At 38.5% G+C, this 26,153-nt stretch overlaps 1 protein-coding gene across 5 annotated transcripts in view; it reads right to left on the bottom strand.

Moving 5' to 3' along the window:
- Positions 1-26,153, bottom strand: part of METTL8 (methyltransferase 8, tRNA N3-cytidine) — a 133,311-nt gene that overhangs the window by 87,976 nt on the left and 19,182 nt on the right. For 3 of the 5 annotated variants that reach the window (XM_060302263.1, XM_060302267.1, XM_060302264.1), the window contains exons 1-2: positions 12,856-12,959; positions 9,890-10,044 (exon numbers count right to left, since the gene is read on the bottom strand). In XM_060302263.1, coding sequence (XP_060158246.1) covers positions 9,890-10,044; positions 12,856-12,942 — 242 coding nt within the window. In that variant the 5' untranslated portion in view covers positions 12,943-12,959. Of the gene's footprint in view, positions 1-9,889; positions 10,045-12,855; positions 12,960-13,784; positions 13,943-26,153 lie in introns of those variants that run through there. The other 2 variants (XM_060302265.1, XM_060302266.1) reach the window with 2 other exon arrangements.

The raw sequence follows: 26,153 nt of genomic DNA, 5'->3' as shown, positions 1-26,153 counted from the left end.
CCATACGTTCACATGTACTTCCTTCTGGGTCAATCTTTTATGTCTGTTGCCAATTTATCCATATAACAAAAGGTTTTCATGCTTTTCTAACAATATAACAAATATTCAAATGTTAATCTTGATGTATGGCAGTGGAAAGTAATTTATATTTTCTATGTCTCTTAGTTTTTGTATTAGTAAAATAAATGTAATAGTTCTCAAAACAGTGTACAATTAAGACTATGTACTTTGAAATTATAATTATCCTATTTCATCAAATCTAGGATACCATTATTTTCTGTACCTTTCTTCTTTCTGTAAGAAAGAAAAAAACACTTCCAATTACAATTGTAAGATGCCATCAATTTTAAGAAATGCCATGACTTCACAGAGATGTTAATCGGTAAAAAAAAGGTCTCGGATAAAATATAGTTATTATAGGTAAATCAGAGAATAATTGAAGTAACTTCAATTAAATCTTTTCTACTATTGACACTAATTTATATTTCTGAGTCCTGGCTTTCCACTTATCCTTTTTGGCCATAATAAATATTTCAGTTGATTATTTTTATTAGTAATTCAGTTTCTTACTTAGGAATGAATGACATACAAAAGACACACAGAAAGAACCAATGCCTTCCCACTTCTGCATACAAGAGATAGAGGTCACAGCTGCTGGAAAAAAACCAATATTTACTTCTCTCATTAGACATTTATTGACAACCTATAACTATTAGGCACCGGGCTGTGAACTGGGGACACGAAAATGAAGAAGATTTGGTAGAACTCAAAACTGTTAGGAAGACGAGGAGTTGTAATTGATTATTAAAGAACAAAGACTTTATCAGATAGACAGTAAGATGAGAATATGTACATGGGGGGCATTCTTTTAAAAAACTCAAAATTCAAATAATACTAATGCTTATAAAATACGAAGTTTCATCTCTACCCTACTTCTTATCCCCATGTCCATCCCTGAGATAAACAGTGTTATCAGTATGATGTGGACCTTTCCAGACATTTCTCTGTGTATATAAAAACAAAGATATGTATATACTGTAGCACATGTATAGAAATTCCTTAATAAAAATGAGGCCATACTAGAGATACTTTTCTGCAACTTGCTCTTTCTGTTTAATGACATACCATAGCCATCTCTTGATATCAATACACATGGATCTCTCTTATTTTTATTAACTGCTACATTGTTTCCCGATGTATGGATGTAACCATATTTTTTAATGGCTTTATTGAGGTATAACTGACATACCGCACATATTTAAAGTATATGATCTGATACATTTTGACAAATGTAATATGCGTGAAAACGTCACCACAACCAAGTTAATGAATATATCCATTACTCTCAAGTTTTCTGGTGCACCTTTGTAATCCCTCCCTTCCACCCCTCCCCTTCTCGCCACACCCGCCTCCTGCTTCACTAACAACCACTGATCTGTTGTCGGCCTCTATAGATTAGTTTGCATTTTCCAGTACAGTAAAAGTAAAGTACATACTCTTTATTTCTAGCTTCTTTCACTCAGCATAATTATTTTGAAATTCATTCATGTCGTTGTGTGTATCAATAGTTTCATTCCTTTTTTATTAGTAGTGTTCATTATATAGATATACCACAATTTGTTTATCCATTTACTTGTTGATGGACATTTGGGTTGTTGCCAAATTTGACTATTACACATAAAGCTATGAACAATCATGCAAAAGTCTTTGTATGCTTTCTTTTCTCTTGGATAAATATCTAGGAATGGAATGGCTGAATCATATAGAGGTTGTATGTTTAATTTTTTAAGAAACTGCCAAGCTGTCTTCCAAAGTGGTTGCACCATTTTATATTCCCACCAGCAGTGTATGAAAATTCCAGTTCCTCTACATCTTCACCAACAGTATTGGTACAGTATTTTGAATTTTAGCTGTTCTAATAAATGTTTGGTAGTATTTCACTGTGACTTTAATTTGCACTTCCCTAATGACTACTGATGTTTGAGCATCTTTTCATATGCTTGTTATCAGTGTATCTTCTTAGGTGAAGTGTCTGTTCAATATTTTGCCCATTTTTATTGGGTTGTTTATCGAATTTTGAGAGCTTTTTATATATTCTGATTTTATTCTTTTATCAGTCATAAAAATAAGCAAAATATTGATATATGCAACAACATGCATAAACCTAAAAATAATGATCCTTAGTAAAAGAGGCCAGAAAAAAAAGAGTATATATTGTGATTCCCTTTACATAAAATATTGGAAAATGCAAACTAATCCATAGTGCATGCTATGTTCTTTCTCCCCTCCTTCCTTCTTTCCTCTCTGGTTTGTTGGCAGACAAATTCTCTTGCCACCAAACCTTACTCAGGTTTATCTTTCTCTGCAAGCTTAGTTTGAAGGCTGGGTATTATGTATCCTCTGCACTTTTCTGTAATCTGAGGGTGTCAGAGGTGGGGGAGAAGGGGGAACTCCACTGGGTAGTTGGCAGCCTTTATTCTACGAGAGTCTGGATCTGCTTTTTTTTTTTTTTTTTTTGAGATTTATTAAGTCCTATCTATGCTAGGTTTCACTTATCTAGTTAGGATGTGTCCTATTCCTAAGGGGGTTTCCCTTGGGCTTTGGATAGTTTCAATTCAGCATGGAACTCTGGAAAATGGTGAGCCCCATGATTTTCCCTGCTCTACTAAGACCTCAAATTTTTCTGTGATAGGTAAGAACATTTATTTTCAAGGGCTCTTTCTCAACATTTGCCAGGGCTGCCTAATGAGTATTAGTAATGATTTGTCAGCTGACCTTTCCCTAGTACTGCTTCTGAGGGATAAAGATAGGGTTAGGAGCCACTCTGAGCCACACATGAATCTATAGTTTCTTTCCTTGGTCACTAATTGTCTATGTATGAACAGTATGAACTCTTGTAGTTGCTGTTGGCATAGTTTTTGCTTGCTTTTACTACTTCTTATTCATTTTGTTGGAGGAGGAATACTTTGTTTTTCAGATTCATTCCATCTTCTTTACCCGGAGGACTCAAGCTTATTAGTGAAACAGACTAGAGCTCCTTTAGAGCAGTGATCATCTGCTGTTCCTCTCTTGAGTACTGCTCTGAACCTAGCCCAGTGATGGGTACATGTCAATATAACAAAAATGCTAAGGAAAAAAGATATCATTTCATGTTCTATAATGGTTAACTCTACGTGTCCTGACAACAGAGCCTGATTAATTCTCCTAAAATACTTCTTTTGTCACAACATTTACCCAGTTTCAAAATGTGAAACCTCTCTTCCAAGTGGGCTGGTCTATTTGCTTGCTTTTGTACACGAAATATACCTCGTGTACAATGCAGATCTTTGCTCATGTCTAGAACAAAAGGGTTTTCACTATTTAAATCCTCCTCATCCTTAGAGCCCAGGTTAAATCCTACCTGCCTTATGAAATCTTATTGACTTTCTTACATCCCCAGCTCAAAAATCTCTTCCTATTCTGAAGACTATTCCTATGGTCTTCACTGTCTTCACTGTATGACCCTGCATAGTCCTCTATACTGTTTATTTATTCATTGGTATATATCTCAACTCTCCATCTTATAATAATAACAAGAATGATGCCTTTTAGGGAGCTTACTACTACTAAGTGTTTTACATATTTATTTCCTTTAATACTCACAACACCTCATGAAAAAAACTTGCTCAAATTCCTCAAATTCTAACCCTGGAAAGGGGTAGAGTCAGGGCTTAAATTCAGATTTTTTGGGTTCTGAAGCCCATGTTTAGCTATGATATTTTTTAAATTTATTTTTTATTTAATTTTATTTTTTATAGTTATGATATTAACTCTCAGTCTAGCTGTAAATTTCAAGTAGACATGAACTGGATCTCCTACTTCTCTACATTGATTCACTTATTCAAATAAACTTATTGGGTGCCTATAATATAGAGAATATAGCAATGAAACAGATATAAGCTAAGTTCTTCTCTGAAGAGTCATACAATCTAATAATGAAGATAAAACAGACACATAAGTAACTAAAGTACATGTTAGGAAATGGTAATAATAATAATACAGCTAATTCTTATGTGTTGCTTATTTATCATGTATATACAATTTATATTATAATATATATATACTAATTCAACCCTTACAAGAACTCTATGAGGTTAATATTACTATTATTATCCCATTTTAGAGATGAGGAAACTGAGGCACAGAGAGATTAAGTAACTTCCTAAAGTTAGACATGTAGACTGCCCCTTTTAACATCTAGATTGCCTCTCATGACAAATTATTGTATAAAGAAAATTCAGACTATATAGTAAGAAAGAATTCTTGATACCTGAACTCTATTGGGATGCTGGAAACAGTCAGTTATTTAAATGGGTTATGTAATAGAAAGTCATGTTACAGGATATAGGTCTTGCCTTGGATCTACAGAGAATCACTTAGCTCAGTGTTTTTAAACTAAAGGTCATGACACTTTTAGTGAGTCATGAAATCAATTTAGTTAGTCCATCTACATTTAAAAAGAGAAAAAAACAAAAATGGAGCAGAAAAGAACAAATGGAAACTATGAGTGCATGTCTTACATGGTAAAACTGCATAGGAAACTTCTGTTCCTGTTTCATATATGTGCATGTGTTATACGTACAGGTACTGTTCCATGATGTAAACTGTTCTCCTTACTGTGGGTCATGCCAAAAAGCTTGAAAGCTGCTGGCCTAGCTGATTTAGTTACATGATAATACAAGTGCTTACTGCTTTCTTATAAATTTCGGGGGTCCCCTGAAAACCAGGAGCAGCGTGGAATAAGGAATGATTCTTCCAAGTAACCGTGTAATTTGCTCAATACAGAGAGATGTCTGGGCCATGTCTCACAAGCACTCTGAATGTAGTTTCATGTCAGTGCCCCCCAAATTGATAAATGTACTAAGTATAACTAAAAGACTATAAGTGGAATACAAAATGATTTAGTCACTGTGGAAAAGTTTGGCGGTTCTGCAAAAAGTTAAATGTAGAATTACCACATGACCCCACAGTTCCATTCCTAGGTGACTCAAACAAGTACATGTACACACATGTTCACAGCAGCTCTGTTCACAAGAGCCAAAAGGAAATAGCTTTTGGCTATTTTGGAAATAGCTTAAATGTCCATCAGCGAATGAGTGGATAAACCAACTGTGGTATATACATACAATGGAATACTATTCTGTCATAAAAATGAATCAAGTACCGATACATGCTACAATATGGATGGATCTCCAAGACTTTATGCTAAGGGAAAGAAGCCAGACACAGAAGATCACATATTGTATAATCTCATTTATACAAAATATGCAGAAGAGGTAATTCTCTAGAGACGAACACAGATTGGTGGCTGCCAGGGGCTGGGAACTGTAGCATGAGTGTAAGAGGCCTAATGGATAAGGGATTTTACTTTAGAGTTATGGAAATGTTTTGGAACGATGCTGGTTGCACAAAATCGTGAATGTAATTAATGCCACTGAACTGTTCACCTAAAATGGTTAATTTTATGTTATGTGAAATTCACTTAACTAAACTATTAAGAAATAAGAGCCTATAGGCAGATGTAAATACTAGTAATATCCAGAATCTGGAGGGCAAATATTACTCAGGATATAGAAACTGAAGAAAAATGGTATTTTTATTTTTTCTCAAAAAATTTTTAACAAGAGGTTCATGTATAGAGTAAATAGTTCTTATTAACTAAACTAGAGGCTAAAGGGAAAAATGAACTGTACACAATTCTGATCAACATCTCTGAGAGAAAACTGACATGTACTTGTTAAGAGACTTCTTAAAAATCAAAATTCAGCATGAGGAGACATTATTCTTAAATATAAAGGAGGAAATAAGGAAGGAAGTGAGAACTTTTAGACAGAACTTTGGACTTGAAGTAAGGAGAAAGTAAACCAGTCTTCTGGTTTTCAGTTTAATTTACTTCTCTTCAAGCAAAAAAATGGGGGGAACTGGGGTGGGGGACATGGGAAGGTGATGTGAAGCAACTGCTTTCCTCTTCCCTTGGAGAAAATTATTATTTTTTTATTATTACAGTATGTATCTGCTTTGGAGAAAGTTCACTAGAGGTATCCTGCACAGGCAGGGTAACTTCTTTGGGGGTATGCTATGGAGAAGGATGGCTGTAGAGATCAGATCAAGGTTTTTCAAACTCTGGTCAGCTGAACCCTAAAGGTCCTCTAGGCTGCTAGAGGGAGGGAGGGGTGGGAGAGGAAAAGGGAAGTGGAGCTGTCAATGCCCCAAGCTTCTATGACCACTTCACTTCACTCAGAGTAGGTTTGTTTTTACCTTTTAAATATTGGGATTCTATGTTAAGCCTTCACTTGGAAAAAAAATTCTACTAAAGTTTGAAACCATTGGACTGCATCAAGGATTCCTCAACCTCGTAGCTCAACAGAATTACTAAAAGAACTTTTTCAAATTACAAATTCCTGGGCCATACCTCAAGGGATTCTTGTGCAGCAGCCCTAAGCTAGCCCACAGTGTTTGAGAGGCACTGAACCAGATGACCCTTGCTTCCCTGAGAGCCTATGACAAAACAGAACTTAAATGGGTGGGCAGGAATCTTGGGCAAAAAAGCTAGTGATAGCAAATGGAAAAAGAAATGTAGACAACTAAATCACTAGAGTCTACTGACAAAAAACAAAACAAAAAACCTGGCAAATGAGGAGCCTGCCTAGGACCAGAAGTTCCTCTGGAGGTTTAACTGTTTGACAATTATCTCACAGCCTCTTATAACTGTCCAAATTGGTGATGATCGCCAAAATGGTTTAACTTAGTAACTGTCCAAGAAAGTATAATGTCGGCCACACATGTAATTTAAAATTTTCTCGTAGCCATGATAAAAAAGTGAAAAGGAAATTAATTTTAATAAAATACTGTAATTCAACATATCCAAAATAATATCATTTTAACATTTACTGAATAATTAAGTACAAAAATTATTAATGATATACTTTACCTTTTACTTGTATTAAATCTTCAAAATGTTATAGCACATCTGAATTCAGACTAACCAGGTTTCAAGTGCTCAAAAACCATATGTGGGTAGGGGCCACCATATTGTATAGTGCAGGACTAATTAATAAAGTCAATCTATTTACTTTTAAAATTGATATTCTGTTGCAATATAAACATAGAAAGTCCATGAATTACTTTCCCAGCCCTAGAGGTCCTGCTCCCAAGGCTAGTCAGTAACAATCTTGTCTGCAGATATTATACCCAACCTCACATCTTCAGCCCTGACTGCTCTCTCTTCCTAGCAGTGGAGTCTATGTTCTGGACATTTTTCTCAGGATGTCCCTCTCTGAAAACCTATTCAAAATATCTAAAATTAAATGCACTATCTTTATTCCAAAATAAAAAATCAATTTACCTCTTATTTTGTCTAATATCTGTATCTGTTATGAGCACTCATATACAAGTCTTTATGTGTACATATATTTTCATTTATTCTGGTAAATACCTAGGAGTGGGTGGAATTGCTGTGTCATATGGTAAGTGTATATTTAACTTTATAAGAAACCACCTGTTTGACATAGAGAACAAACCAGTGGTTTTACCAGGGGGAGAGAGAAGAGGGAGGGGCAATATAGGGGTAGGGAATTAAGAGGTACAAACTATTATGTATAAAATAAGCTACAAGGATGAGAATATAGCCAATATTTTGTAACTATAAATGGAGTATAACCTTTAAAAATTGTGAATCACTATACTTTATACCTGTAACTTATATAATATTGTACATCAACTATACTTCAATTTAAAAAAAGAAGATAAAAACAAAACAAACAAACAAAAAAAAAGGGCTTCCCTGGTGGCGCAGTGGTTGAGAGTCCGCCTGCCAATGCAGGGGACACGGGTTCGTGCCCCGGTCTGGGAAGATCCCACATGCCGCGGAGCAGCTGGGCCCATGAGCCATGGCTGCTGGGCCTGCACGTCCGGAGCCTGTGCTCCGCAACGGGAGAGGCCACAACAGTGAGAGGCCCGCGTAATGCAAAAAAAAACAAAAACAAAAAACAAACAAACAAAACAAGAAGATAAACAACCTGTTTTTCTTCTATTATATTTAAAAAAAAATCAATTTACCTCTTGATTTTCCTATTTCTGTTAGTCATCTAGGATCAAACCTTCAGAGTCAAATGTTTCCTTTTCCTTTATTCTACAAAAGCACCAAGTTCTATTTTTCTTCCCTTACAATCTCTCTCTCATTTTCCCTTTTCTGCTTCTAGTTCTACCTGCTGATCTATCCTTATACTGTTATACAAATACTTATACTTAATATACCATGTATAATGAATGCCATTTCTCTTTAGTGGCTCTGTAATACCTTTCACTTCAGGTGTGAATTTAAGACCACACACAATCTTGCTCCTACCCCACACCTGGTCTATTACCATTCCAACCTTATCATTTACCAATCTCCTAGAAGAGACTTTATTTTTGGCAAACTATCCTGTTCTCCTGAATATGCCTTATACTTCCTCATCTAGGTGAATATGACTGTCTACCCACCTAGAATGCCCTTACTCCAGCTTTACCTATCTATTATTCCACAAATATTTATGTGTCAGGCACCATACTGGGTACTGGAGAAAGAATAAATATCTCAGTTTCCCCACTTAAACCTTCCTTTATATGCCAATTATAACTCAATAAAGCTGAAAAATAAATCTTCCTGACTATGCCAAAATAGAAGTGATCCTGCATTGTTGAGTTGTTCTTTTTTTTTTTTTTTTGCTGTACGCGGGCCTCTCCCGTTGCGAAGCACAGGCTCCGGACGCGCAGGCCCAGTGGCCATGGCTCTCGGGCCCAGCCGCTCTGCGGCATGTGGGATCCTCCCGGACCGGGGCACGAACCCGTGTCCCCTGCATCGGCAGGTGGACTCTCAACCACTGCGCCACCAGGGAAGCCCTTGAGTTGTTCTTATACAGACCTATGCCTTATAAGAACACTCTGGGCCCTTACAATTTGCTGCCTTGTATTCCTAATTATCAGTTTTTCCTATAAATACCCATCTATCTTCACAAATAAAGGGTGGATTTCCTAAAAGCATGAATTAAGGTCAAACCAATGTGTTCTCCCTGGTGCTCAGTAAGCAGCAGGTACTGAGTTCACATTTGCTGATTGATAAGTACTTGTAATAGAGGCAAATGGAGGGCTCTACCTAGAAAAGAAGCCCCCTCAGTGATATGCTGCCAAATCAGGATCAGAGGTGAGCAGGGACGGCCTGCAAGAACCCAAAGCTGAGGAAAGCACTTGGGAAACTTCACTTTTCTAATTCTCTTTGCAAAGAAATTCAGAATTGGCAACATTTAAGTTGGGATCAGTTACCCTTGCTTTTAACTTCAACAACGTAAGTGCTCAATTTAAAAAATCCTTTTCTGGGCTTCCCTGGTGGCGCAGTGGTTGAGAGTCCGCCTGCTGATGCAGGGGACATGGGTTCGTGCCCCGGTCCGGGAAGATCCCACATGCTGCGGAGCGGCTGGGCCCGTGAGCCATGGCCGCTGAGCCTGCACGTCCAGAGCCTGTGTTCCACAACTGGAGAGGCCACAATAGTGAGAGGCCCACGTACCGCAAAAAAAAAAAAAAAAAAAAATCCTTTTCTGGCACTAAATGAAAATAACACTGGTGATGCTTAATGTACATACATTATATCACACTTAAAAGATAACTTACCGGGCTTCCCTGGTGGCGCAGTGGTTAAGAGTCCGCCTGCCGATGCAGGGGACACGGGTTCATGCCCCGGTCCGGGAAGATCCCACATGCCACGGAGCGGCTGGGCCCGTGAGTCATGGCCGCTGAGCCTGCGCTCCGCAACAGGAGAGGCCACAACAGTAAGAGGCCTGTGTACCACACACACACAAAAAAGATAACTTACCACATGTTGTGTTCAAAAACTTTGGCTGGATCAGTTAAAATCCTTGATCCCAGAGGGGCCACTGGGTGATAACTACTTCGGTATCTGTGAGGCACCTTTCTTATCCTTAGACGAGAAAAATAATTTCTCCAAATCACATTCATCCTCATCAGTACCTGGAAAGTTACAAACAGTTAATTAGTCAATATGGATTAAACGACATATTATTTATCTAGAGCCAATAACTGGACTAAAAGGTTTACAAGCTGAGAAAGGACATCAAAACTAAAAAATTTGAAATGAAAGATGGGCATGGTAGCTTCTTTCCTGAAGTATTTTTCAGGCCAAGAGAAGGAAAAAGAATATCTGGAGTGTCCAACATTGCCTGGCATTCTTTATAAGTCACAGCCTTGACCAACTTGGCTTTCTTTGGTATTTGCTTATATAATTTTTAGCACATGGCTAAAGCATGTAAGCCCAGAATCTGGATTTTGTATACTAAAAAGTTTTTTTAAGTGATTTTATTATTTTGTTTTGGGAATTCTATGCAAATGTATTTCTAGGGAATATTTGATGACCACTAGACCAAAAACCCAAGTATAGGAGCAGAATAAGAAAACAAATTTTAAAAATCTCATTCCCTGGGCTGGGCTGAATAATATGAATATTGGTAAAATAACTATATTAAGATATGATCCCAACAGTTCTTATTCTAACAACCCTGTATACATACATTTTAAAGAATAATCAGTAATGCATTTGCAAAACAGATTTCCCTGTACAAAACGCATGCTTAAATCCCAGCTCAAGAGGAGAATCATCATTTGATTAGCCAAATCTATCTCCATTTCTGGAGAATAACTTAAACATTTAAAGAGTATGTTATTTTAATTATGTACTGGCATAAATGTCGGCTTAAAATCTTCATGGAAAAGTATAAAAAATAAGCTCTAAAGAGCTTATGTTTTCCAATAAGAATTCATTGTAATACCGCTTGGCATTTCACCCCCATTCAGTTGTTAATCGCAACATTCAGCCTAACACTGTAAGCTGTCAGGTAGAAACGGATGATGAAAGGTGTGTATATATAATATGTATTAGAGACTATCCCAGGTGCTATCAGGCATAAAAATGACATGTATTGTACACCCTTTACCACCTTACTGAAAGTCAATGGGTTTTAAGACTACGAATTCCAAAACAAACTGCAGAATGTCAAAAACATCTCATTGTGCTTTTAAACATAAAATTCAAGATTTTCCTTTTGGGAAAAAAAGGCTTAGTTATACACACCAAAAAGACTGCAATGATTCCATTCAAATGTGACTAACAGTGATGAGAAATGAAACATTCAATAGCTAGTGCAGATCTCCTGTTTCTTATTTGTTTTTCCTTCTCCACTAAATGCAAGCTCTTTGGTGGAGGCAAATGAAATCAAATGCTCTGCCTACCACTACCTTTCCTCTGATGTGCCTTTGTTCTTTTCTCCTGTCACTGTTCCACATAAGACTAACAAAACCCTACTAGCACAATTATTTTTAGAGCTCTCTTTCTGCACTGAACATTATTCATAAAATCTTCCGTATGCTGAAGAGTAGAAATGGATTACACCTAGAAAAAGAGGCAATTCATGCTCAAAAGTATGAAATGATGTAAATGTTTTCCACCCAGGAAAGCCAAATCAAAATGAAATTTCAATCCTTCAAATAATCACGTGATACTTATCTATATCTATCTATATATAGAAGAGGAAGAGAAGGGAAAAAAAGATGTTTCTCTCACTATAAATGCCCAAGAACATCTACAGACAGCTGGAGACAAAAAGGCATAACCAGATTGGATATTAGGCAATTCAGGAAAATGTCAGAGAAGTGTGTGCCTTGCAGACCGCTAGCCCATAGAAAAACACGGTATAGCCAGGGCCTAAACATGTGGCAATTTGTCCAGCTTAGGCAGCTTTTTCTAATTAACCACACAAACATCTTTATTTCATTTATGTATTATCTACAACAGCCTTGCAATGCTCTTTATCTTTTATATTATATAAATATATAGTAAACTGTATAATAAACATAATATAGATACATAATACAACTACTTAACATAAATGCTTTCTCAAATAAATTGCAACCTTCTAAGGGCAGCACCAAGCTGCTTGTGAATTAATTGTTTGACTGACTACACAAAAATGGTACTTGTCTGACATAAATTTAATTGGAAGGAAGGTACTTCATATTTCCCAAGGTGGCTCCTTAGATCCCTGCAGTGTGGAAGAAGGAAGTGACCGAAGAGTTGACACTATACAGGCAGCTATCCAGTTATAGTCACTGCAACGATTAATAAATATGTGCTTTATGTTATGACTATCATGTTAGCTTAATGGTTACTAGGTCATGTTTCCATTTTGTGATGAGAAAAAAAGAGAAGGGCAGGGTCAGCTCCCAAAAGAATTCTGGTAGAGAAAATTGGTTTCTGCCACCAGAGAGTCCCACTCTCTTTAGGTACCCTCTATTAACTCTCTTTTGGCATACCCTAATTTGTTTGTTTGGTTTTTTTTTTGGAATGCAAAGTTTATTTAAAACATCTTTATTGGAGTATAACTGCTTTACAATGGTGTGTTGGTTTCTGCTTTATAACCAAGTGAATCAGCTATACATATACATATATCCCCATATCTCCTCCCTCTTGCATCTCCCTCCCACCCTCTCTATACCACCCCTCTAGGTGGTCACAAAGCATCGAGCTGATCTCCCTGTGCTATGTGGCTGCTTCCCACTAGCTATCTATTTTACATTTGGTAGTGTATATATGTCCATGCCACTCTCTCACTTCATCCCAGCTTACCCTTCACCCTCTCCATGTCAAGTCCATTCTCTACATCTGCGTCTTTATTCCTGTCCTGCCGCTAGGTTCATCAGAACCTTTTTTTTTTAGATTCCATATATACGTGTTAGCATACGGTATTTGTTTTTCTCTTTCTGACTTACTTCACTCTGTGTGACAGACTCTAGGTCCATCCACCTCACTACAAATAACTCAATTTCGTTTCTTCTTATGGTTGAGTAATATTCCATTGTATATATGTGCCACATCTTCTTTATCCATTCATCTGTCGATGGACACTTAGGTTGCTTCCATGTCCTGGCTATTGTAAACAGAACTGCAATGAACATTGTGGTACATGACTCTTGTTGAATTATGGTTTTCTCAGGGTATATGCTCAGTAGTGGGATTGCTGGGTCGTATGGTAGTTCTATTTTTAGTTTTTTAAGGAACCTCCATGCTGTTCTCCATAGTGGCTGTATCAGTTTACATTCCCACCAACAGTGCAAGAGGGTTCCCTTTCCTCCACACCCTCTCCAGCATTTATTGTTTCTAGATTTTTTGACGATGGCCATTCTGACCGGTGTGAGGTGATACCTCACTGTAGTTTTGATTTGCATTTCTCTAATGATTAGTGATGTTGAGCATTCTTTCATGTGTTTGTTGGCAATCTGTATATCTTCTTTGGAGAAATGTCTATTTAGGTCTTTGGCATACCCTAATTTGAATACAAGTTTAATTAAGATATTATTTGCATAATGAAATTGTACGGATTAGTACTTTTATTTGAAATAACACAAAGAAGCATAGCTAAAAATATTCTATTCACCCAAAAGAAGGCAGGAAAGGAAGGAGGAGAAACCAAAGATCAGATGGAACCATTAGAAAACAAATACCAAGATGACATATTTAAATCCAACCATATCAGTAATTACATTAAGTGTAAATGGATTCCAGTTAAAAGACACAGGTTGCTAATTTGTATGAAAAAGCAATACTCAACCATATACAGGTCTCCCCCACTATCTGAAAGTAGAGGATTCCTGTGAAACCTTTTGTAAGCCAAAATGGCGTAAAGCAAAAAAGCAATTACCTTAGGACACATCTTGTTAACAAAATAAATCAAGATAAAGCACAGATGCTCAAAGCTATGGCGGCTTAATGCTGGGATGCTGAGTGTAGTTCCCAGGGAAGGAGCTTGGAGGTGCCGCTCTTGATGCTCAGGGTTTGCACCGCCTCTATAACAGCTCACTGCAAAACAAACACTGAAAGCTATTTTCGGTTTTCACCTTTTTTCGTAGAAGTGAAAATCCTCTTCAGATTTCTTTCATTTAGACCAATGTAGGTCTTTCATCAAAGTGAAGGAGGTAAAGCAAACTTTCAAAAAGCAGGGCATACCTGTATTGTCTATAAGAGAAGCACTTTAAAGATACAAATAGATTACAATTAAAAAAGAGATGGGACCTGGTAGCCCTACAAGCATTTGGTGTTAATCATAAACTCTGCGCAATGATGACTGGGATGGTAAAAGAGCAGCACAAATATTTGAGCAGGAGAGCAGTCCTTTCTTGATTCCTTCCGGTGAGCAGGGGTTGCTGCTGACATTTCTTCTTATCTGAGGTGGTGGGATCTAGGTCTTTCCAGATCTTTCCAGTTCACCTCCAGTGTTTTAATTGCTCTGGAGATACAACGGAGCAATAAACTTGGGAAGCTGCCCTTTACACCTGCTGGCATTTGAGGGTATAGGAGTGAGTTAAAGGGTTAGGAATCAGAAATTACACTTATTTAATGAAGCAACTTAGTAGCTCCACTTTTTTGTCTTTCATAATTCATATATTCAGTTGTGAAATCTGACATACATACAGACAAGTGCATAAAACACAGATGTTTAATAAACAGTCGTAAAAGAAGCAGCCCTTCAGCGTACTTGTGCTCAGCAGCCCCTGCTCCCACCTCAGACAAAAGCCCCCACCCTGCCTGGTGCTCATTTCCTTCCTTGTGTGTCCCCAGTTTTGCCATCTACTGATGCATTCCTAAACAACACTGTTTAATTTTGCCTATTTTTGAACCTTATATAAATGGCGATCCTACTTTATATCTTCTGGGTCTTCTTGGGCTCTGTAGTACATTGAAAAAAAAACAAAAAGAGATACCATGCAAACACTGCATGAAAAAAACTAATGGAGGTATAATAATAGACAAAATAGACTTTTAAAAAGACTATTACATTTAATAATGATGAGCCAATTCATCAAGACATAAAAATCCTAAATGTACATGTACCTAATACCAGAGCTTCAAAATACACGAAGCAAAAATAGAATCTTTTAAAAGGAAAAATTAACAAATTCACGGCAATACTTGGAGATTTTAATAGCCCTCTCTCAGTAATAAACAGAACAACACTCAGAAATGAACTATCAAAAAATCAATAAGGACACAGGAGTTTTGAACATTATCAACTTGACCTGAATGACATTTATAGAAAGAGCAATATACCTAATAACAGCACAATACACATTTCTTCAACTGATCATGAACCATTTGCCAAGGCAGACCACATATGCTGAGCTAGAAGACAAGTCTCAATAAATTCCAAAGTATTCAAATCATACAGAGTATGTTTTCTGACCACAACAGCAATATTAAATGTTAATATTTTTGATGAATTGACTCATTAATAAATGCCCCTCCTTATTTCTAGTAATAGTCATTTTTTGGAAGTAAATTTTATGTATATTTTACCACAATAAAAAAACAAACCAAAAAACCTTCCTACAAAGAAAACTGGAGGCCCTGATGACTTCACTAGTGACTATCAAATGTTTAAGGAGGAAATAACACCAATCTTACACAGACTCTTTCAGAAAATAGGCGAGAGAACACTTCTCAATTTGTTTTATGAGGCCAGCATAACGTGGAAAAGTAGTACAACTGTATGAAATAAAGGTCTGAATATTGGCCACATTATTACAATGCAGTTTTCCCACAGACTTAGGGCTTCTCATTATAGTTCCTAGTTATCAGGTGTTTGTCAGGAATAAAACTTGCAGATATCCAAAAGAGGGAAGCCTGGTAAGAGTTTTCTAGGCATGTCTTGGTGTGCTTTAATTGCTAAGGCAGTTTGAGTTACAACAGTCCAGAGCAGAGAAATACGAAGGCAACAAGAATTTCCACAAATCCTTGTTAGGTGTTTGAGTTTTAATTTACTGTTGGAAGCACCTTAAAAGGTTTGTGGTTCTGATGCTTCACTTAACTTAGCTCAAACTGGTTCTGCCATATCAAATTCTAGTCCATATAATCAAGTGGTATTTCTTTTACTTACTTTGCCTATAGGTTCTCACTTTCAGCTCACCATCCTATGGTGGTTCTTCCTCTCAAGTCCTATCAAGGTCAAAATGAAACAGAATGAAGAAGGAGCATGGCTTTAGGGCCATGGTCCTCTGATACCTCAACACCAAGACTCAGTCATGAATAGTCAGTTGGCTAAAGCAATCACTGAGGAACAGATCCAGAAAGGAATTGAAGCTCATATGGGTATCAGAGTGAGAGAATTTCATTATCAATAGCATTTATTATGCTATAACTACATTGGTATGCCATGAAGAGCTGACAGACTTCCTGCCAGCTCTCAGATGTAGGTAAGTGTGCGCCCATTTTAGAATACAAGGAAACAAACAAATGTATAAAATGACTTGGGTTCCACATATATATCGTATGACAAGCCAAGGAGAAGGTGGTTTTAACACTCACAAGTTTTCTGAGCTTACCACTAACACCACATTATGCTTGTAGCAAAAGCAGTAGCCTTGGTGTAGAAGGACGACTTTTAGGGAAGAGATCTCTGCCCTACCTCCAAATTTTGGCTAAATGCTTTGCTTTCCACTAAAATGTGGCCCTTTTCACAATGACTCACAGCCCTTACCATACCATACCAACAAAACTATATCATATTCTTCTGAAACAGGTAAGATGTATATAGGATATTTCATGTTTTAAGTAACTGCAAATGTTATTTTTGTAGAGTAATTGTTTTAACTACTTCTTAAATAAAAGGGATAATTTTAGTAAAAGGAAATACTGCATGCCATACATTGCAATTTGAAAAAATCTTTGAGGAAGTAAATCACCAATCCCAATTTATTTTTCATATAAATATTAATATTTTAAAAAGTTAAGTATTTACCATGTTTGAGGCCCTGTTCTAAGCACTTTACATGTATTATCTTATTTAACCTCTATTTCCCTACCAAGGGGTCCTATTTTTATACCCATATTACATAGGAAAACCTCACAGAGAATGAAGTAAAGTAACATGCTTAAAGTTACCCAACCAATAACTAATGGGGCTTCAACTTGACCCAAAGCAGTTGAACGGGAGAGCCTATGCTCTACCTTTTTTTAAAAACATCTTTGTTATGCACAGATATACAATTTGCGCCCTACCTTTGTACACCACACATACAAGAAGGATCACAGTATTGACTCCCCAGTCTTTACTGGGGTTGCTAATTTGTTGTATTTGATTTAAGGAAGCCCAGAATTTCTTCCCTCCCTTCATCTTTCTCAATTCTGTTTTTTTCTCTTGGGCCTTAATCAAACAGCAAGCAATGCCACTGGGAGACACCAGTCCCCAGATGTAGGGCAGCACAGTCATTCTCTTTTTCAGTACTCAAATCTCAAGGTACAGGCAAAGTGCTCTTGCATAACCTAAATAACATAACATTTTAACACCCTGTTCTTTTCACTGGTCTTTTACTTTTACTCAGTTGAGGAGTAGAGGCAAAGAAGGACTTCTTTCCCTTACTATTTAAGCTTGAGCCTAAGATTGCTTCCTCACATCTCAATACTATTGGAAGGGCACCAAAGAACTAGAGCAAATAGTACTGTTGTTTGTGTGAATCTGTAATGATTATCCTTGGAGCACTTCGCTGGCTCTGAGCTGCCTCCCTAAGAATGATTCCCAGTTGTCTCAGCTCACTGAAATCTCAGAGAAAGAAACTGCCATTAATCATACACTAAATGCCTGCCCTTTGCTTAAAAGTTAACTTCCCTTGGATGTTTCCTGGGTTCTGAGCATCCTTTAAATGAGTAAATTAGTGAGACATTCATGTTTTTACCTTTGTAACTGTTTAGCTTTCCTTCTCTGGCTGGGAAGCTGGTACAAAGGTTTCATTCAGAGGAACAAACAACATCTAGATAAAGCTGCACTAACATTACCTGAGAGGCTACCATTAATGAGAGCAAATTAAAGTGCTATTGTTGTACTGTTTTGAATAGTGAAAGCCACAGGTAAGAAACACTTAAGTATCAACTACAGGCGTGAAAACTGAAGCTTCAATTAACTCTGTCAATTTCAGAGAACTCTGAGGGTGACCATCTGTGAGGCAAAGAGCTCAGGCCACTCGTACATCTTGTTTTAATCTTTCTTTGGATGATTATAATTTCAGAGAATAAATAAGGTTATTAGCAAGAACAGAACAACAACAATAATTACAGTAAGTATTTGCAGAGCACTTTGATCACACTATGATGTCAGTCACTCTGCAGCTTCAAAATGGGAATCTCATGCTGTGTTTGCTCTCTAAGACCACCCTTAAAGGTGTCACCATGCACTCACACACAAAAGAAGTTACTGGGACTCACACGTTATATGAAGGATTTCATGTAAACCCATCTCAAAGCTGCCTTAAACCTGAATATCTGAAGGGTATTCTAATTGCTCTGGAAGTTGTCTCCAAAAACACGCTGGACCAGAATGAAATCTGTTTTAACTCATTCACCTGCCATTTCACATTTGTGCGCACTACAGTAACTTCTAGAAGTAGTAATCAGATTTGGTGGGCTGAGAAAAGGTATTAAGTTACATGCATGCTTTATGTGTTACCAGTCCTTACAAATTCTAGTAAAAAAACTCTCATGAATGAAGTTAATGGAGTTCTACACTTAATGAGACTTCTGCTTCCTGATTCATTGCAAATGGCCTTAACCCTAGGTACTCTAGATGGCAGGAGATGCTTGCACCTGTATGCAGGATTTACCCAGTCATGTTTGGACTAATGTATCAATAAGGCTGTCCTGGCACAAAATGGAATATTATAAAGAATTCAAGTTATAAATGAATGTTATATATAAAAACCTTGGGGGGGCTTCCCTGGTGGCGCAGTGGTTAAGAATCTGCCTGCCAATGCAGGGGACACAGGTTCGGGCCCTGGTCTGGGAAGATCCCACATGCTGCGGAGCAACTAAGCCTGTGCGCCACAACTACTGAGCCTGCACTCTAGAGCCCGCGAGCCACAACTACTGAGCCCATGTGCCACAACTACTGAAGCCCGCGCACGCCTAGAGCCCATGCTCTGCAACAAGAGAAGCTACTGCAAAGAGAAGCCTGTGTACCTCAACGAAGAGTATCCCCCGCTCGCCACAACTAGAGAAAGCCCACGCGCAGCAACAAAGACCCAACACAGCCAAAAATAAATAAATAAATAAATTATTTAAAAAATCTTAGGAAAAAAAAAAACTTGGGGACTTCCCTGGTGGCACAGTGGTTAAGAATACGCCTGCCTATGCAGGGGACACGGGTTCGATCCCTGTCCAGGAAGATCCCACACGTCACGGAGCAACTAAGCCCGTGAGCCACAACTACTGAGCCTGCGCTCTACAGCCCACGTGCCACAGCTACTGAGCCCACATGCCATAGATACTTAAGCCTGTGTGTCTAGAGCCCGTGCTCTGCAACAAGAAAAGCCATGCAATGAGAAGCCTGCACACTGCAATGAAGAGTAGCCCCCGCTCTCTGCAACTAGAGAAAGCCCGTGAGCAGCAACGAAGACACAACACAGCCATAAATAAATAAATAAACAAATTTATTAAAAAAAAAAAAAAAGGAATCCGCCTGCCAATGCAGGGGACACAGGTTTGAGCCCTGGTCTGGGAAGATCCCACAAGCCGTGGAGCAACTAAGCCCATGCACCACAACTACTGAGCCTGTGCTCTAGAGCCTGCGAGCCACAACTACTGAGCCCGCATGCCACAACTACTGAAGCCTGTGCACCTAGAGCCTGTGCTCCACAACAAGAGAAGCCACCACAATGAGAAGTCCATGCACTGCAATGAAGAGTAGCCCCCGCTCGCTGCAACTAGAGAAAGCCCGCACGCAGCAATGAAGACCCAATGCAGCCAAAAATAAAAATAATTTTTAAAAAAAAACGCGAAACAGAACATTAATGAATAAAAGCATCCAAATGAATGTATTTCCATAATTTCAAAAGAATGTGGGATTTAGGTAGGCAGAAATTATAGAACTGTGTAAATTCTATTTTAAAGAACTACAATTAGTTATAACTTGCAAAAAATCAAGGCAAACTGCACCATGGTCTATCAGGTAAAAATTTGACTGTCACATCACAGGAGGTATGACACAGAAAAGGCACCAGAGAATGGAAAGTAAAATTCACAAGAATGATACAATTTCCACATGAAAACAGACAAGTCGAAAGTTTCCAGGGAGCAATACAGAATGCTAGGAATATAGAGTGGGTAGTCAGAGTATGTTAGATTCCTCATTAGGTACATTTGTGCTTTCTACCAATAACAGATGTTGCTCCCACTGAGATCAAGCCTTTTCTCCTCTTGTCTTAAACAGTCTTCTTGGCCTGGTCTTCTGTCTACCCTCAGGCCTTTTATCCAACAGGAAACAGATTCCTGACTTCCTTGTGGCCTTGTGATTACTTGGAGCTTAATTCCAACATCTTGGCCTTATTGAAAAGATTAGCCTTCCTAAAAATACACCTTCCCATCTTCTCTTGCAGTTGGAGGAGCCATGTGACCATGTTCTAGATGACAGAAGTCTGTTAACGGGCAAAAGTCTTTGCCTCCATACAGAAGGGAAAGGGGCTGGAGGATGGCTTGCTGACACCCTCACTCTGCCTTTTTCCTGAATAAAGGAAAGTGATGCTGTGTACAGGTGAGGGAAAGGGCCTGGTTCTTGACAGTATCATTGAACAGGTAAACCAATGATAGTTACCACTTTCCTCTGGATTTCCTGCTAGATGAGAAAAATAAATCCTTATATATTTTAGCCACTATTAGGTTTTCTGTAATTTTCACCCAAGAGGATTCTAACATAACATCCATTACTATTGAGTCCTAGGAATCCAGGGACAAATCTATTTGGTTCCTGCCCTCAAGAACCTTATCACCAGGGCTTCCCTGGTGACGCAGTGGTTAAGAATCCGCCTGCCAATGCAGGGGACACCCGTTCAAGCGCTGGTCCACGAAGATTCCACATGCTGTGGAGCAACTAAGCCTGTGAGCCACAACTACTGAGCCTGCGCTCTAGAGCCTGCGAGCCACAGCTACTGAAGCCTGCGCACCTAGAGCCCATGCTCTGCAGTAAGAGAAGCCACCACAACGAGAAGCCCGCGCACTGCAACAAAGAGTAGCCCCTGCTCACCGCAACTAGAAAAAGCCCACATGCAGCAACAAAGACCCAATGCAGCCAAAAAGAAATAAATTAAAAAAAAAAAAAAAGAAACTTACCACCAAGTGAAGAAAAATGAGATGCAAACAGAGTCCTGATAAATGTGTAATAGAGGTGGGAATAAAGTGCTATTAAAGTACAGAGGCATTGGTGATTAAGTCTCTTGGTTGTGGCTAGGGAAAGCTTCCTGGTGAAGGCAACATCTGTGCTGGGTCTAGAAGAGTGAGTGGCAATATTCCAAGGAGATAAGGGTAAAAACCAGGGCACCCCAGACAGAGGGACTAGCACAAATAAAGACAAAGAAGTGTGAAAACATATGGTATATTCAGGGAAGCAAAAGTAATTTGAAGAAAGATGCTAAGTAACTTTGGAAATGAGTAGAGTCTGTAAGACTAAGGGCAGTAAGAATTGTAATAAGCACTGTGCTTTAGTTGATAAAGGGTTAACCATTCTGAAGTCACTATACAAATACACTGGAATTGAACAATTAAGAAGCAGATGGTGGGAATCAGGTTTCTCACCAGGAGTGGAAGGTTATGGATAAGTGAGGGGAGAAGGCTAGAATAATTCATATGGTAATGAATTAGAATTGGAGTCATCAGTATGAACTCATATTTAGCTTATAAATACAGATGTTACATACAGAACTAATTATAGATGTGTGTATATACATGGGTTAGCATACACACATATATTTCCTTATTCTGTTAGTTGAGAGGCAAACATACCCCTGTAGCAACAAGCACACCAGGGACCATCTTGGTTTCTAATACTATTCTCCAATAAAAGGAATCAGAGCTCCTTGGAAAAATAGCTGATGCTAGGATTGGGGCAGGGAATATATAAAATGAGCCTGTAGCATGGTGCCAGAAAGTAAGGAACTGCTCAAACAAAAACAAAAAAACAACCCACAATGATAAGGATATGTCAAAGGGACACATAAGCCAACTGAAAGCACTCCCAATGGCCAAAGCTGAAATACTGATACTCTGAACCACAAAATAATTTTGGCTTATAACCCAAAATATAAAATAAATATCCATGTGTTCATATTGATAGAAATGGTTGATTGAATAAACAAATAAATAAATGGGTGAGAAGGGACAAATCTCTCATGCAGAAGACTTCCAAATAATTTATGTAGACACTCCACCCTCAAGGAGGTGGAACATAACTCCTCATTCCTTAAATGTGGGCTGCGCATAGTTACTTCCTTCTAAAGAGTACAGTATGGGTGGGATGTGGGGGAGTGACTCTGCAGTGGAGAAACTTGAGAAACACTACCTCAGTCAGGTGATCAAGGTTAACATCAACAACGATAAGTCAGGTTGACAGTATATATTCTTTATATGATATGATGAGAATGGCACTTTGCCTCTGTATTCTTCTTCCTCCCCCAAACCCATAACTCCAGTCTAATCATGAGAAGAACATCAGACAAACCCCAACTGAGAAACATTCTTCAAAATACCTGACCAGTATTCCCCCAAACTGTCAAGGTCATCGAAAACAAGTTAAATCCGAGAAACTGTCAGAGCCAAGATGAGCCTAAAGAGACACGACAACTAAATGTAGTGTATCTTGGATGCGATCCTGTAACAGAAAAAGGATATTAGGTGAAAAAAAATTTTTTAATCTGAATAAACCATGGACTTTAGTTAACAATAATGTATCAGTATTGGTTCATTAATTGTGACAAATATAGATACTAATGTAAGATGTTAATAATAGGTGAATCTGGTATGGAGTATATGGTAACTATCTATACTATTCTCACAATTTCTCTGTAAATCTAAAACTGTTCTAAAATTAAACGTTTATTTTTTAAAAGTAATTTTATATGCTTAGAGCCTACGATGTGAGGGACAGATGGAGGTTGGAGTGGAGAAGTGATTATAAGGCCGGAAAATTAGGCAGGGGCCAGATAATGAGGAATCTTTATATATACCAAATTAAGCAGCTTGAATATTTTCTTATAGACACTGTCAACAACTGGTAAGTTCTAAACAGGTAAACAACATGATCAGATTGTATTTTATAAAGATTGTTATGATGGTCTTATCCTGCCAGTTACTGCGCCCTAAACGAGAGCAGTAAAAATCAAAGCTCTGGGACTGGGGCATCTACAGCTTCTTAAATCTTCACATATGATCCTGGTGCACATCAATGACTTAAAACCACTCCTATACAGAATTGATTAGATGAGGGCTACACTCAAGAAGAATTTGTCACAGATCATGAGAGCCAAAGATAGTGGCATGGGCTTCCCTGGTGGCGCAGTGGTTGAGAGTCCGCCTGTCGATGCAGGGGACACGGGTTCGTGCCCCGGTCTGGGACGATCCCACATACCGCGGAGCGGCTGGGCCCGTGAGCCATGGCCACTGAGCCTGCGCGTCCGGAGCCTGTGCTCCGCAACGGGAGAGGCCACGACACTGAGAGGCCCGCGTACCGCAAAAAAAAAAAAAAAAAAAGGTGGATAATGGTGGGATGTGGGTAGGGAAGGGAAGAGAATAAGGTCACTTTGCACATGACAAATTTTAAGGATCCCACAATACATTCAAATGAATATCCCCAAAAGATAGTTGGAAATGAGTTCAGGTAATTAGTAGGCATTAGAGATATAGATTTCAGAGACAAGTCCCTGGTCTACAGGTTGGTGAGTGAAGTCATGATGAATTGATCAAGAAAAAAAGGAGATAGATAGAATTCAAGGGAATACAATACTTAGGAGTCAGGTAGAGGAAGAGGAACCAGTTTATGTGATCAAATACTAAAGAACATTAAAAAAGGAGAAGCTAAAAATAAATAATTGGTTTTGAAGGCACAGATCAATTATGACCTTTATCAAAGTGATTTGAATCCTGGCTGTGCTGGCAGAATGCAGACTTTAGGAATAAGTAGGACACTGGGGTAGGGGAGGTAGTAAATGTAGAGGACTCTGATAAGCAGTAGCGAAGAAAAAAACAGAACTTGGGCCTTATCTTAAGGGATTCCCTAGGTCAAAGAAGTATTTGTTTAGATGCAAAGAATCCTAAGTATCTTTGTAGGATGAGAGAAAACCCAGTGTCGGAAACAAAATAGACTGAAGATAGCGGCAAGAGATGGATTGTTGACAAACAAGTTTCCAGAAGTGGGAGGTAGGGAGGGGGAATAAGTACACAGAAAACATGTTATCCATGTAAGGCATCAAGAACAATCTCATCCTCTGATGAGTGAGAACAGGTGTGCTTGTAGTGGAAGGGAAGATTGTTAAGAGAACCCCTTCCCAATGCTCTCTTCTTTGTGAAGTAAGAGGCTGCAAGGTAGGGAACCTGAGAAAAGAAGGAACAGGAAAAAAAAATGAGAAAGGAAACTAACAACATTTGAGTAAAGTAATGTGAACAACATAATTGGCCCACGTGAAGTTGCAACTCAAATTAGTGATCATTTATTAGCTGCCTCCTGAGTACTCACTCCCCACTTCCAATAGCTCATGGACCTGGGATCTATGAGTTTGCAGAGAAGCCACAGTGGACCTGGCTGAAGCCAGAGATGGACTGCATAACCTACACTGAGCCAATCAGTACATTCCAAATCTGTGGGCATCGTGACTGGTTCAGAGGTGAGCATCAGACTAAATCTGGCCAACAGAGTGCATCTCTTAGGTCTAGTGCTAGAGATTTTGGGACAAAGATGATTTTTCATACCTGTTACACGTGAAAGAGGAAGCATGAAGCCCTGGAGCTACTGAAAGCTGTATTAGTCAGCTCAGGCTGCCTTAACAAAATACCACAGCCTGGGTGGCTTAAACAGTAGAAATTTATTTTCTCACAGTTCTGGAAGCTAGAAGTCCAAGATCAAGGTGGCATCAGGGTTGGTTTCTGGTGAGGTCCTTCTTGCTACTTTCTTGCTGTGTCCTCACATGGCCTTCCATCTTGCATGCTTGTGGAAAGAGAGATCTTGGGTATCTCTTTCTCTTCTTATGAGGACACATTTCTATTGCATTAGGGCTCCATCCTTATCACCTCACTTAACTTTTATTTCCTCCACAAAGGCCTTATCCAAATATAGTCACATGGCGGGGGTTTGGGGCTTCAATGTATGAATTTGGGGGAAGGGGACACAATTCAGTCCATGACAAAAGCTATCTTGAAGCTACCTGGCCTAAGGATGATGGCACGGTACACATTTAGGATGAAGCCAACTCTGAAGAAGGAAAATTGGGAAAATAAAAAGAAGTTAGGTCCCACTGTTAATTAGTTAGATTAAGTTTCATTTGAAGCTAGTCCCACACCTGGCTTTTTCAGTTATTGAGCCAATATATTCCCTTAATTGTTTAAGCCAGTCTGAGTTTTCTGTTATCTCCAACCAAAAGTAACCTAAATAATATAGCAGTTATGTGATTTCCTCTACCACCAGGCAGTCTGAGAGGAAAATAATGTGGTTTTACCTAGATTAGGCCTGTCTAGGCTTGTAGTACAGAAAGTAATGGTGATTTAGGATGTGGAATTGAGGGAGAATGTAACAAATGACCATAAAAACCCAAAACGACTAGAAATTTAAAAATAAAGAGGAGAGAGGAGAAGGAGGGATTGGGGAAGGTTGATGGACTTGATGTGGTTGAAGTCTGGGTTTAACAGAAACAAGGGGAAGAAAAGACAGACAGAAGGTACTGGTTAGTAATTAGGCCTTCTGAGTTTAACCTATGTCACCTAGTAACAAAAACAGTAATGCTGTAACAAGGAGAAGGAAATCCTATTTGAATGAGAGATGCTTACAGTGTGGGAGAACCACAAGGCCATGAACACCTAGGAAAAAGAAACATTTTAGCATGGACAAAAAGCTGAAATATGGACCCCCAACTACCACCTCATTTTAATCTTCAGCAGGTCATTATAATAAATCTCCATCCTTTCCTCCTCAGGATCAATCCCCCACTGGACACATTTAAGATCCTACGACAACTTTTTTAATTGTATATTTATTATGATAATCTAAAAA

This window comes from Globicephala melas, chromosome 7, assembly GCF_963455315.2.
Source record: "Globicephala melas chromosome 7, mGloMel1.2, whole genome shotgun sequence".
Classification (NCBI taxonomy): Eukaryota; Metazoa; Chordata; class Mammalia; order Artiodactyla; family Delphinidae; genus Globicephala; species Globicephala melas.
The sequence above is the reverse complement of the archived record's forward strand: the minus strand, read 5'-3'. Positions and strand labels throughout refer to the sequence as shown.